At 34.2% G+C, this 15,332-nt stretch overlaps 1 protein-coding gene across 1 annotated transcript; it reads right to left on the reverse strand.

Annotated features, from left to right (window-relative positions):
• Window positions 1-1,084: 1,084 nt before the first annotated feature.
• LOC141598960 (putative glycerol-3-phosphate dehydrogenase [NAD(+)] 1, cytosolic) lies at window positions 1,085-8,102 on the reverse strand. Its single transcript, XM_074418798.1, has 5 exons — window positions 7,392-8,102; window positions 5,319-5,540; window positions 3,129-3,376; window positions 1,594-1,733; window positions 1,085-1,486 (listed from the first exon to the last, which is right to left on the reverse strand). The coding sequence occupies exons 1-5, from the start codon at window positions 8,026-8,028 to the stop codon at window positions 1,366-1,368; spliced, it is 1,368 nt and encodes a 455-aa protein (XP_074274899.1). The 5' UTR covers window positions 8,029-8,102; the 3' UTR covers window positions 1,085-1,365.
• Between the last annotated feature and the right edge of the window lie 7,230 nt (window positions 8,103-15,332).

Here is a 15,332-nt window from a genome sequence, read left to right on the forward strand (position 1 = left end):
ATCGTGTACCATTAAAACAAACATTTTTAGAAAAACTGTTGTTTAATACAAATTAAATTACGTGTGTAGTAAAGGTTGAACATCCCAAGGAATTTGTGCAAATCTAGATGTTAGAATGATATAGGCAAATACACAATTATATACAGCAAAATTTCAGCAAGGGTCGATAAATTATTACGATGGAAAAAAAATGGGTATGCTTGCTTTGATAATAAAAAAATACACAATGAATGAATCGTGTAATGATCAATTTCAGCTTGTCATAGGAAGCTATCACGTCATTTAAAAAAAAAAAATTAGAATGAGAGAATTTTTATGGACTTCATTTGCATTCTCGAGAGTAGTTAGTACTAAACAAAATTAAGTCACTTGGATTAACTACAAAGACTTAAACTATTATTAAGTTATTAAATATAATATTTAAAATATGATGTTTAGGTAATTACAGTATTAAACTCTATTTCTATATTATTTTATATATATGTTAATTTTTATGAAGAAATATTTCTATATTATTTTTTATGTTAATTTTTAATTTTATTTTAAGTGAGTTGAAATTACTTAAAATTTATTATTAATGTCATCAATTAGTTGCATGTAATACTTATTTACAATTATAGTTTTATTAATACTTCAAAACAGATAATGTAACTTTATTCTTTCATGTTAGTAAACTTTTGTATACTTTCATGTTAGTTATATCAAGTACTCCTTTTAACATTAAATTAAAATTACATTGAATTTATACAAATAATATTAATCCACACCTCTCTCTAAAAACACCCCCTATAAAATTACCGTGCTATAGCACGGGTTCTATACTAATTTCTCTAATATATATATGGGGAGTATATTAATAAAATGGGCACATAAATAGAGGGGGTATTAATTTTCTACTGTTGTCAATCTTGTCATCATGGTTTAACTGATAAAATCATAAGAGATGATATTCAGTCATGACTTGGGTTCAAATCCCGTCAATATCATGTTTACTCTTGTTGGCCGTTGCGGCTCCCTTTATACAACCACCAAAAAAAATCCTAGCAAACACCGTTGTGGTCTTATGGTCTGCTTCCATTGTCTCTTCTACGTTTAGGTAAATGAACGCTTAGAGTTGATAGATAAGAGTTGAAAATCCTACCAAACCTCTACACTGTAATTTCTCTACAAATTACAACTGCCAGAAAACGGGAAAAAAAAAAAAAACAGTTTACACTGCAGTAATAAGTTCTACGAAGGCACGAACTTCACACAAACTTGAATGAAAGAAAGAAAGAATACATGAATCACTCACTAAACACACATACCGTGCTTTTCTCGCCTATTTACAAACTCAGTCTCTCAGAAGCATGTCAAGAAAAGCTGTTACTGCCCAAGAAGCGAGGGTATGTAAAATGCATGAGATTGTGCGATTTCAATGCGTTCCCGAGGATCATTCGTCGTTTCATCCCTAAGAGCTTGAAGTATAGCCTCTGAGGAGAATTCCCTTAAGACAGAAATCAGTGGAAACTCTCAGAATTATCAGAGTTAGCAAATCAGAATGAACTAAGAAACACGGTTGAAAAGAAAGGAAGCCATCGAAGAGGTACTTACCGAGTTATAAGTATGCTATAGAGTTTCTTCAAGATAGGGCAAAGTTCTACAGGAGCCACAGGCTTCTTTTCTTCAGGATGCAAGACACTGATAGATGGTTGACTCAGAAGTTCATAAAATGCTTTCACGGCAGATACACCCTGCACAGAACAATGGTCCATTATTAACAACAATGGTTCATAAATCTCCGTTTAAAGTAATAATGGTCCATTATTAACAACAACAACAACAACAACAACATTAGAGCCTTAATCCCAACAAGATTTGGGGTCGGCTGACATGAATCATCATTTAGAACCGTTCATGGGTAACACACCTCAAAATGCGAAAAAAAATAGAAAAGGGAAAAATGAAAAACAAAAGGGAGAGCAAAACATAATACAAAGTCAAGGTAAATTTATAGGTTTTAAAATCGAAGTCCGGATTTTTTTTATAAAAAACTTGAAATTTAAATCGAGAATAACGATTAAAACGATTTTGAAAACCAAAGTAGAATTTAAGGATCCGGAATACCTTAAAAGTAAACCAAGTAAAATATATAAGAAAGTGGTTGGTAAAAAAGGTGTAATAAAGGAGAGAAAACAAATAAATTTTTTTAAAAATTAAATAAAAACACTAAATATGTCAAAAAAAACATCAAATACTAAAAATCCACATGTATCATTTCCCTCCATTGTGCCCTCTCCGTCACCATACTCTCCTCAAGCCCCATTATTAACCATTAAGAAAAAAAAAAAAAAAGATATACTACCTCCCTTTAATCTTTCCGAATATACACATAGGTATAATGTCAAAATTTGTCACAAATTCACGACTGATTAATCTTAACAACTATAATTGTATCATTCTTTTAGAAATGTCATTGCTATTGTATATTGTGAGAAAATAACGAGCAATATTGATTATCACAGTCAAACGGGACAATATAAATGGGTTGAAGGGGAATACATGGTAGCTCAAATGTCAAAGCTATTGTATAGTGCCATTGTATATATGATTACATCAAGTAGGCATGGCAAATACACAAAGCACAGCAAGCCCAGATTGGGGCCTAGGTGGTCCAAACATATGACCAAGGTTTCCTTGGCTTCAAAAGATGTGAGGCGCGACGAGGCAACTAGAGATTGTCATGCCAAGGAGCAAGGACGCACACAAATTTCGCAAACAAAATTTGTACTACACATAAAGGAGAAAAATCTCGTGATAATATGGCAAAGAGAAGAGCATAATACAAGAACTAGAGAAGATATATGGAATTTGCATAGTAGTGTACTTTATCTATAAGGTGCACTTAGGCGCACCAAGAGACACACCAAGTGTTGGGTTTAAACACATCTCGGATATGCTTATTAAACTAGGAATGTTTGTTCTTATTAAACAACTGCAGGTACTAAAATGGGAAGCTCCCAGAAATTACTCCTATAAACGGAAGCTAAACATGTTGTAAGAATACAAGTATAGGGGGGAGACTCTTTTGGTTGAGTCTTTATCATTTTTTTAATATAGGAGACTAGTGCAGGTTTTGTCTATATTACCTGTATCATACCCTTGCCTTTGATGCTGTCACCCATGTCAAGGCTTAAGGCACCCTTGGCTAGCATTTGCCCATACCAAGCATTTCTACCTTTCAGTAAAGTCACATATGTATCAGCAAGCAAAGGGCCTGCAAGCCTTTCTGGTTCTTCCGTCAAAAGATGGGTAATGAATATCATCTCTGAAGTGCAATGCGCAAAATATACAGATTTGCTTGTTGCACTCTCATTGGTTAACGCTGCTACCATTCCTGAATAAGCAAGATGAAAACAGAAATGAAAATATCTGGATTTTAGAAAACTTATTCCAACCATTCCACTTTTCTCAGTTTGATTAGGGGTCATTTTTATGAGAATATTTGAAATTATCACCATATACTCTGACTTGCAAATTATGTTGATATGGAGTTTGGACGTCTTCCTTTCTTACACGAGACTACGAGAGGACAAGTAATTTGGAAAAAAAAAATGGAAGGCAAGAAATGGACACATTAACATAAGAGGAACAAACTCTACATGTTGGAACATAAAAACCCAGCTAGTACATGGATGGAGGTTAACAATATTTTAAATAGCAACGACGACATTATCACAGTACCTCAAGGGATACTGCAATTTGCGGGATAAGGGAGTCAGATGTATGCAGCCTTAACCAAACAACATGCAGATAAGGGTGTTTCCGAATAACTAAAATGAAACTGCGTTGAAAAGTGAGTCATTTTATTGTATATTGTATTCCATCAGAATACATGATCAAAGAATTATGAATCTTTGAGTCCACTATAAATGGAAATGGAAACTATATTGTAAGACAACTAAAATGTCTCCAGTCACAAAAGCATAAAAGACTGCAGGATAGTTTTCTTCCTATTTTATAAGGATAATACTCCTATTTCTTCATGTTCTTTCCATTTTACAAAATTCCACTAAATTCTTTTGAAAACCCAGAAGAGCACGGTGAAAAGGAGGTTAACTACTTATTTAATGCAAACTTATATATAAACAAGGCACAGACATTTTTACATGAGGATCAAACTTACATGCTGCAATAGCCTGCAACATAAAAACCTAGCTAGTGCATGGTTGTAGCCTTGTAGGGAATTATATTCTAAGACAGCTAAAACTGCTTGAATTACAGAGCATTGTGGACTACCTGACAGTTTTCTGCCAAATTGGCTGGGAATTTATATCCTGCTTGGATTTATGAATTATAAATATGTGCCTTTATGGCGACTAATTATTTTTACGGAGTAATATTTTTTGTGCATAATCTCACTATCAGCAAAAAAATTACTATCGCTTTTGAAGATGAAACGACATAGTTTCTCAACATGAGCCACAAAACAAAGATATTCACGTCTTTAAACAACGTAGTGTAGTGCAAATAGTATGCTACAAGAGGTATTAAATCTAGACGAGACACTACGTCTTGACCTGTCTATAATGATTTTGAAGGTAATCGTGAGAATATTAGGTGCGACGAGCGATTCCAAGATCATGATCGAAAATATCACGAGAGCTACTCACAGAGTCTGAAGACTAAGCAAGAAAACATGATACATGACTGTGAGTAGCCCCAGACCACCCAACCTACGTTACACAGAGTAGGAAGTAGGAACTCTGGTCACATGACTATGATTAGGGAATAGCAATATAGCATATGCTGAACACACTGTCACTCACCACTACAAAATTAACACTTACCTAGCTGACTTTACCAAATAAGTGCACACTAGCCAGGTCATATATTAGATAAATATTCTTACATTCCTTCGCTCATAGATTTAATATGGTGGTTAATTAAGGTTCGCAATCAAATTCACAGGACCTCCAAACCACCCAACCTATGTTACACATGACACATCCCAAATGTCAGATTCACAGTGACACTAATTTTCACACCCGAGGTTCTTTCTTGTAATGAGGAAACGGAGCCTTGTCAAACAAAAGTTAGATTGTTAATCTGAAATATTTAAAGATATCATTAACTGAGGAGATATCTGAAACACAAGGCTAAAAACCACTAACAAATCATACTGAGTGTCGTACACCCGTCTCCTTATCTACTTTTCTCATCGAAGAAATTGCATACTTTTAATTACATAGGAATCCAAAGAAAAAAAAAACTCAAAGTCTCAAACCCATATTACTGAGAATTGCAAATCTCCACACATTAAGAATTAAGAAACTTACCCGCTCCAATGGCATAGACATTCTTCAAGCCACCCATAACTTCATGAGTGACAAGGTCCCCATTATCCCACACAATGAAATGTGGCTGTCTCATAAACAATGCTAGAGGCTTCCTCCATTTCTCCGAGCCACAAATTCTGGCATTTGCATATTCCTTGTTGTAAACCTCGGACGCAATATTCGGTCCTCCTAGGTATAAAATGTTTTCCATAGGAACTCCAGCTGCAATTCATCACATTCCAAGTCCAAAAATAATCACATTCCCAAACTTTCAAACTTAACACGATTTAAACATTGACAAGACAGAAGAAAATTTTCGTCCATTTCAAGAAATCGTAATTTCTATTTAGACTACTGTTTTTAACATCAAACGAGGGGGACAAGATTCTTAATGATAAATTTAGATATTCATAATTAGATTTTAGAAATTTCAACCTATGCCCATTTCCACTAATAATACATCCTATTAATCCAACCCAAATTCCACTACTGGACAATCACATAATATGTCACGAAGGAACGCAAAGGCTCAAAGTAAAAGTTAACCAGTGAGCATGTACATTCGAAAAACGGCATTGCACAAACTAAAAGGCTTATCACATACAATAAAGCTGTCTCATCTAACACTAGCTACCAAGCTGTCCAAAATTAGAAACGTCACAAAGCGAAGAAGAGCAAAGACTCCTAGTTAAAATCTAATTTCCACTAAACCTACATGCTATTAATCACATAATATGTCACAAAGCAAAGCAAAGATTCCACACTAAAAGTAACTAGTGAATATGTGGAGAATCATCCACTTAGAAAACCTCAATGCTCTTTAATGGGTATTTGATATTTCTTATCTAATTATATGTAGCGGAAACTATACAGCACTTAAAAAGTTCCGTACAAGAATTTCTAGATGTCCACATGTACATAAACAAAACGGCATTAGTGGGACTAAAAAGGCTTAATTATGTTCATCTCACACAATTAAGTAGTCTCATCAGACAAGCTATAAACTTCAAGATGTCCACAATTAGAAATGTCACAAAAGTACAGAACAAAGAAGGGCAAAGATTCCCGCAAAAGTTAACATCTATATTTAAATTAAAAAAAAAAAAGGCAGTAGCATCAAAGTTCAACGAGGATTAATACTTCTATGAGTGCTATCTCCTCTCGTGCAAGATTAGCTACAAATTCCACAACAAATCAAAATAAAAGGAGCGATAAGAAATCTTACAACACCACAATTACAGTTTAACGAGGCTTAATTTGTTCAATTTATACAATCAACTCGTCTCATGCAACACTACAAATTTCACAACAAATCACAACAAGAGTAATGAAAAGATATTATACTAACCATATTACTACAGTTCAACGAGGCTTAAGTATCATACAATCAAGTTGTTTCATCAACGACTAGCTACAAATTTCACAACTAAAGTAGCAAAATTATATCTTACTAACCGGCATCATTTCTTAATTTTGTTCATATCATACAATTAAGTCATCTCATGCAAGCATTACCTACAAAATTGACAACAAATCAACACAAAAAAAGCGAAAAAATATCCTACTAACAGCATCATTGCAGTTTAACTAGGCTTAATTTTGTTCAGCTCATGCAAGACTAGCTCCAAATTTCACAACAAATCAATGGAAATGTAACAAACAAATACAGAGTATTATACCAAAACAGTAGCAGCATTTCAATTAAACGGAAATGTAACAAACAAATACAGAGTATTATACCAAAACAGTAGCAGCATTTCAATTAAACAAGGCGTAATTTTGTTCACCATACATAATTTACTCAATTACTCGTCAAACGCAAAATTAACCACAAATTCCGCAACAAATTATCACAAAAGAAGGGAAAGTAATCTCGCTAACTGCATTATTACAGTTCATCAAAGCTCAATTTTGTTCGTCTCGTACAATTGATACAATTACCTCATCTTTCAAACAAGCTACAAAATTAACAACAAATCAACACAAAAGCGGAAGCGAAAAATATCTTACTAACGGTATGCTACAAAATTGACTAACAAATCAACACAAAAGCGAAAGCGAAAAATATCTTACTAACGCGATGAATCAATTGAGTAGGAGTAATAATCCTAGGAACCGGCTCCAATTCCGCTTCAATTCCTTTCGAAAGCGAAATAATCACCGGAAAACTCCTCCGTTCTTTCCAATACAAACTAATTTCCTCGAAAACCGCTTTCGTCTCCGTGCTAGGTAATCCATTAATAACAATGTCCGCATCCCAAACCGCTTCCTGCAAATTAGTAACAACCTTAAGAGGACAAATCGGTGTATCAATCATATTCAAACAAAATCCGTCTTTCAAAATCTCGTCGGCGAACAATGTGCGATCGCCGAGTCGCGCTTCGACGTATTTGAGATAAGCGCAGCGACGGAGGAGACGGCGAAGGACGTCTTCGCGAGAGTTGATGACGTCGAAGAGGTGTTCGGCGGTGGCGCGATCGACGGATCGCCGTTCGCGCCGCCATATGCGGAGGTTGATGAGGTGGCGGAGGTGACCGTATGTGTCTTGGAGCATTGCGGTGAAGACGCTGCCCCATGCGCCTGCTCCGATGCAGACTATTCGGATCGGTTCCGTATCGGGTTTTTGTAAAAGGTTGCGGAGGGTGGTGAGTTTTGTGATTAGGATTTGGTCGGAGTGTTGAGGTGCCGGGTCGTTGGTTGACCCGACCATTTTTTTTGGGTAAGATTTTATGGGTTTTGGAGATGGAGATGGTGATGATGAGAGTTGTGCGTTGACTGTTGAAAGAGAAATGTATACTCCTCACTGAAATAGTCAAATGTTTTATGTTTAACTATGTAAAGTTAAAATATATAAAATATGGGATGTGTTTTTTCATATACGGATTTTACTATTTCATATACGATTTTTACGATTCTACCCTTGTCATTTTTTTTCATCTCCCACATTCAAAACCTATTACCCACGTCTTCCTTTCCCTGCCCATCAACCGGCCTACTCTCCCTGAGGAGTACCCCTGCTCCGACCTCCTTTGACCGGCCACCACGAACTCGCACCAACTCTCTTATCAAACGTACCTTTAAGTTAGCCAGATTGGTGGCATGTTAATAGCAAATTGTCCTTCCCTACGAACATTGGATTTGAGGGTGCAGTACAATTTTACCAAATTCATAAGCAATATTTGCATCCAACATATTTGGATCTTTCATTTAATAAGAAAATGAGTAAAAAGAAACTGGGTATTTCCGCCAATCAATCACAAAGTGTTCTTAGTATTTGTCCACATGTTTCTCATAGAAGTCTGCCTCCTTTTTTTTTTATGTAGTATATTAAACTATTGGATATTGTTTTTACTTGACGATGACGGTGAGGCATGCATCTCTTATATTCTGGAACAGTTTTTTGAGACATTAACAGTATATATGGAACAATAATGAAGATTTTACAGATTGTTAGGTAATATTCATGTACCGCCATCGCGAATTGAAACCCCATCAACCCTAATTTGATTAATTAAATAAAACGCTACAAACACTTATTTCATCTATAACAAACAATAAATTAATTAAATAAAATTTAATAAGTAATATTAATGATTGATAAACAAGAAAATTACTTCATTAATGGAAAATGACGAATTGACGATCCATTGTTGTGTTTTTTGAGTAATTAGATTATGTTTTACGAAAGAGTTGATAGAAGAGTTAATTTATTAGGTTTTAGGTGAGAGGGGTATTAGATGGGAAATTTATGAAAAAATGTATGTGAGAGAGTAAAATTCGTATGTGAAAAAAGTAATTCCGTAAAATATATACAAAATTGTAATATGATAATAAAATATTTTATATAAAAAATAATATGTAAATACGGAGAAAAAAAAAGAGTTTTAAATGTGAAGTTTTGAGAGAGGGACGGAAATTATATTCAAATTTCAAAGGAATTGAATAATCATGTAATACGAAAAGATATCTTACTAAGAGTATCAGTACAGGTTATCTAGGAATCTAGGATTAATTTGTTCATCTCATGCAATTCTAGCTACAAAATTGACAACAAATCAACACTAACGCGTTCGCTTCAATTCCTTTGGCAAGCTAAGAACTGAAGTTTGGATAGAGGGACGGAAATTACAAGCAGAGCACAGAATATAATCTCAGTCTTGACTAACAACTCGACCGACCACTGCTGTAAAGCAACCCCAGCCCTAATAAGATAGGATATGCGCCTTTTGGCCCATTGTTTGTCCTCACTTAAACCTAAAAGCACAGGTCTTGTTACTAAGTGTTGGGTAGAAATTCTTATAAACATATCACAAGTTTCTTATTTTCCCGATGTGGGACAACTCTCCTCTTAATCTCGTGGGGTGTTACACATATTAAGTATAAGAACAGTAATGTTAATCCTGAAGGAATGTACTAAGTAAGGGACAAGCACACTCAACAGGACTAACTCAACAATCAAGCAAAGCACAGATTGTTGAAGGATTCAACTAAGCAAAGCACATGTTAAAGATAAAAGAGATTCAATCTCAAGTTTTTTTTCAATTTATCAAATCTGATTATTACAATGAACCAAGGGCTCTTTATAAAGAGCATTACATGATGCAAGTCTTAAACCCTAAGAAGAGTTCTAACCATTGATTATCAACCACTCTACGTTATATTATCTAAGGGTTGATGAATTTAAAAGTAAAATAAGACAAATACAGTAAAGGGGCTGATTTGTAGTGACTTGAGGACAAGAAAGAGTTGTTGTTTTGTCTTGTTTCACATTCTAAAAATCAAGAAACAAATTGGATCCCCTGCCTCAGTCCCCTTTCCTTTGAAATGCTCCATACACATTCTAAAAATATACGGAGTACATTTAGTAGCAAACTTGTGAGTGTATAGAGATGCTTTAACGGAAGCACACTTATAAGCAGTAAAGGATTGTTTGTGGTTGTTTGCTACGAGTAGATTCATTTAGACTAGCTAGTGAATAGATCCTCGCCTTAATCCAGTAAAGAGGAGGCAAGAGAAAGATAAGAACAAGCTGTCGCTTTCCTTGGACCACTTAGGGTGTGTTTGGATAAGAAAAATGGAGAGAAAGGAAGGGGAGGGGGAAGGAGGGAAGAGAAGGGGAGGGCAAATGGGATGTGGGTGTTTGGATACCATTTCTTTCCAAATCTTGCCTCTTATAGAGAGATTTTGATTTGCCTTAAAGGAGGGAAAATTGATCCCTTTAAATCTCTCCCCCTCCATTTCCCTCATCCCTTATTTGCTATCCAAACAAGGGATTTTAAATCACCTACTTTCCCTCCCTTTCTTTTCCCTCCAAATACCTCAATCCAAACACACCCTTAAAGTTGTTAGCATCTTTTGGTTGCTTTCTTTTGCCCAAAAGGTCTCCTCTACCTACCTTATGATGTTCACACACTTGGGATATAAGGATCATATTACAATCCTGGACGTGCCATTTAAGACATGACAAATAGACTTGACAACCCTTGTTGAACACAAGTATGAAACAGACATCACTATGATATTTTAGAATCCAGACAGATTTTGCAGGCAGCACAACTCTTAGCTCAGGATGAAGATCAAGACCCATGATGGCTCATTTTAAATTTATGGATGTTTGCTTTTACCAAAAGAATTAACCCTAGAAGTGGCCTAGAACTTCCAGATATTTGTGTTTTAGTGACAACAGGTCATTTCTTAAATGTTCAGCATTCTTCCTGTGCAACATCGGCGGCTTTGAAAATTCATATCTCTTAGCTCAGATTGATTAAAAATGTCCAAGATACATCAAATGAAAGCTAATGATGTTAGCTTTCATCTCCAAAAAGCACTACCCAAAAATCATTTGTAAATCCTGAGTTATTCAACTTTAAATATTGACAGGTCATTTCACAAGAAATGGATTGCATTCTGCGTGCCAGTCTTTGAAGCTCGATTGTGACAAATCTACTTATTGAAACTTGTTGATTCCAAATCCATATGAAAGAGGATTTCTTCTAGATTTGAACCATATAAAAAATACAAATTTTGACCATGTAAAACTCCACATATGAGTATTTGAATTTGGGCATGAAAAGATGAAACTATTGGATCAGGTTTTGGAGCTTTGTTCATTTTCCCCTTGAATTTGCAACTGAATAAGATGAATGTTTGGACTCTCATTTGAGATGTTTGCTTGATAACAAAATGAGGGATCCATAGCCTTAGCTCCTGCATCAAATAAGTTGTTAGGGTTATTGTATAGGGGCCTTTATTCAAATTTGATTGCTTAGGTGATATAAAATGTCTCAATATTAGTTGTATAATTTTTTCTAACAACGATATATAAAATGTCTCAATATTATAAGTTGTATTGCTTTTTCTAACACGTGTAAGATGTGCCCTTGCACATGTTAATAAGCTAATTAAAGAAATATTTTCAAGATCATTTCAGTAGTTATTGTTAATATGAGTTTATACATCAACTTTTCATGATATATCCTCAACAATGTTTCTTTAATGAGCTTATTAACGTGTGTCCTTACTCAAAATGTCTTAACTTAGTGGTTAGGATAGAATTATAGTGGACATTAGATAAATCTCATGTTCGAATTTATATTATCTGTCGGATATTTGGTACTGCTCTTAAACATCCGGTGTTTAATTATCTGTAGGAAAATACCAATCTTGCCCTTCCCATAGAAAAAAACAAAGAAAGGACAAATAAGGTAGAATAGTAGCACAAATTCTTGTTTCAAACAGTCTTAAGTTAAGACATACTCAAAATCGATTTAAACAATATTAAAATAAAAAGGGAGGATGTTTTAACTTCATAACGTCTTAAAAAAGACCCACCGAAGTAGGAGAGCTGCATTTTAGATTTTATTTTAGGGTTTAGGATCCCAAAAATACTCTCTTTAAATTAGTTAGTACTTCGTAGTAGGTTTAATTCACTTCAAGATTCGATCTTTTGGATTTAGAAGACTTAATCTGCCTTATCTATGCAATGTTTCCTCCTATAGTATCAATTTCTCCTCTTTCTCTCTTTCTCATACTTATTTACATCATTATTATGTTTGTTTAGTTTATCATTAGTTTAGTTTAAAGTTTTAATCTTTATTGTTTTCATAACTTTTGTAATTGAATGCGAAATCGGTAAGACTGTAACTTCTCAATAATAATAAAACATCTTTCCTTCGGCGGTGGACGTAGTGGTGTAGCCAGTATTTGAGCTTGAGAAGCGAACAATTTTAGGAGAGGTGGATAGGTAATAATATACGGTACACTCGATTTTTTATTTTTTATTTTCTTGAAAATTTAACTAAAAATTTCGAAAATCTCAATCACCCGGCGGGAGAATGCCCCTGCTAGCCCCCTAACTCCACCACTGGTACGTAGTTAACTAGTTATCACATCGATGGTGAACCACGTAAATTTGTTTGTCTTTTCTCTTGTTTATTCTGTACGCTTTATTTATCTTTCTCACATGCATCTGATATAACAACTAGGAATCATGATGTAGTGGTGGTTGGGATTTGTAGAGTTATTAACTTTTAGATAGTAGAATTTGCTAGATATAGCTAATAGATTATACACTAAAACATACTCTCTTCGATTAAAGATTGATAAATAACTAGGATGGTCGGAGTATTTATAAAGTCCCATACGAAAACACATAAATATTTACTATCCTCAAAAGAGTCATTTTTTTGGTAAATCCAATTATTGGAGTCGTCAATACTCCCTCTTATTCACTATATTCTTCCCTATTTCCTTATTCGGATTATTCGGGTTTTCTTCCCTATTTCCTTTTTTTTTGGTTGATTTGTGTGGTCCAAATTAAATTGCATGTGGGTAGTGTGTTTTGTGTGGTCCAAATTCACTTTCTTATTCTTGTGCAAAAAGGAAAGGGGAAGAATATAGTGAATAAGAGGGAGTATCTCATAAAATTTGGAAGTTAGTGATGATCTTGATATTTACGCAACATATACTTATATATCCCAAACTATTTGGAATTTAGTGGAGATAGTTGATGCCAACAAAAATATGAGACATGCTGCTTGCAATATTCAATATTGATGATTGACGTCAATACAAATCAAACATAGCAATTGATGTAAGGAAAGCCCGCTGCTCGCGCATAAATATCGTGCAACTATACGCCAAAACACAACCCTAGTTCTCTCCTCAAAAACTTTGTATGAATAAGTGCAATAGCTTATCCGTAAAGAGAATTATTTTAACGCACAAAGAGGAACAATAAAATATTTAATTAGAAATTGAAAAAATACTTGCACACATTATAAAAATTTATCCACTTACATATATTTGAAATAAAATCGTTAAGAAATACCGAGTAACTAAGAGCATGAAATAAATAAAACTTATAGAAATAACTTTTGAGGTACATCGACTTAGTTGAATAGAACGAGGAGTTGCATTTCTTATGTTTTTAATCCAGTTATATTATTCTAAATTATTCGGTAAATAACAGTTCAAAAAACGTATAATACTTAACTGTTTGATCATTATTTAATACTCCGTAGATATTTGTGATGCATGGCACCTTAATTACTTTCTCTTTATTAAGTAGTATACGATGGGTTCTACCAATTAAGGTGAAAGGATGGTATCAAATTCCGACACCACTTGTTAACGCCCTAACATTGTCATACAAACTCAAGTAGAAATTTTCAAATTAATAGGATCGTAAGATTCTACAACTATATAGAATCGTAGGATCCAGATCGGTCAAGCATTTTTGGATCGTAAAATTGTAGAATCGTTGGATCGAATCACGATTCTGACAACAATGATTGCTAGCATACGAGTTTCGAATCGGAACCGGCGCACTGCGCACCGGTAACATGTAGTCATTTAAGATTATTAAGAGGCTAGCAACTTCATTTTCTAAACTTTGCGACGGACGTGTTACGAAATAAGCTCTGGAATATACAATTCTGATCTTTATGTCTTGGATCGCAAATTCTTATTTCAGACGGGTTATTTCCCGTCTGAAATAAGATGGACCAAATGTAGTCATTTTACGATAAAATGTTAATATTTTCTGATAAAATATTACCGTCATTTTCAGGGTAAAAAGCGACAACTTTAGTTATAACTTTAATTATATTATTTAATTGATAGTTATAATATTGATTATTTAATCCGTCTTATTTCAGACCGTCTGTAGCCAGACTCGTTGATTTTGGAAGTCCTTAGATTACGCCACTTCAAAAGTAAAACATGCATGCAGAAATAGACAAAATAGCATATACATTCCTTGACAAATGAAGTTAAATCGCAATCGCATGTAACTATTAAGTATGCAATGATATCTCAGTTGTGCCGCATAAATAGACTAACCAACGCTCTCCAATATAATTCGACGTAGTCTCATGCACATGAGTTACATACAGATAACACAAATACTATCCTACAACCAATTGTATAGTAGTATTGTACAACCGCCTCAAAGTTGTTGAGCTTTTAAACAAAGTTGTTGAGCTATTTTACAAGTTATTGAGTTATTTTGCAAAGTTATTGAGCTTAATAATTATTCTGTTAAGCTCAATAACTTTGTATTATAGTTCGATAATTTTGTTAGTAGAGCTCGATAACTTTATAACAAAGCTCAACTATATTAAATAAGTTGTATATAAAAGTATAAAACCAGTTGTATAATACATTAACTTTACAGATAATGGGACAACTCATGACATCACACATTTTGTTAAATCATATACTTTCGTTTCCGTCAATAGTTTACACTTGGTTTATTTTCTCCTCATTAAGTAAAGTAAGTGTAAACTATTCACTGGAACATCGAGAAGAGTAGTTTGTGAATGATTTTAAGCTAAAATTCTTTGAGAAATGTAATGTTACTACTTCCTGTCAATGTTGTCTCTATGTTTTACAATGTCGGGTCAAATATCAAAAATAAATCAATTTCGGACATACTCCGTATATAAATGTCTTAACCATGATATACAAAAAGAAATATAGCAGGGTCACTCGGTTGCACACTCGCACTAAGTT

This window comes from Silene latifolia, chromosome 9, assembly GCF_048544455.1.
Source record: "Silene latifolia isolate original U9 population chromosome 9, ASM4854445v1, whole genome shotgun sequence".
NCBI classification, from domain to species: domain Eukaryota; kingdom Viridiplantae; phylum Streptophyta; class Magnoliopsida; order Caryophyllales; family Caryophyllaceae; genus Silene; species Silene latifolia.

Coding starts and splice junctions, on each gene's coding strand:
- LOC141598960 (XM_074418798.1), bottom strand. CDS start 8,028: ATGGTCGGGTCAACCAACGACCCGGCACCTCAACACTCCGACCAAATC. Junction 1,734..3,128: donor AAGGCAAGGGTATGATACAG/GTAATATAGACA, acceptor TGTTCTGTGCAG/GGTGTATCTGCCGTGAAAGC. Junction 1,487..1,593: donor TATAGCATACTTATAACTCG/GTAAGTACCTCT, acceptor TTCTGTCTTAAG/GGAATTCTCCTCAGAGGCTA.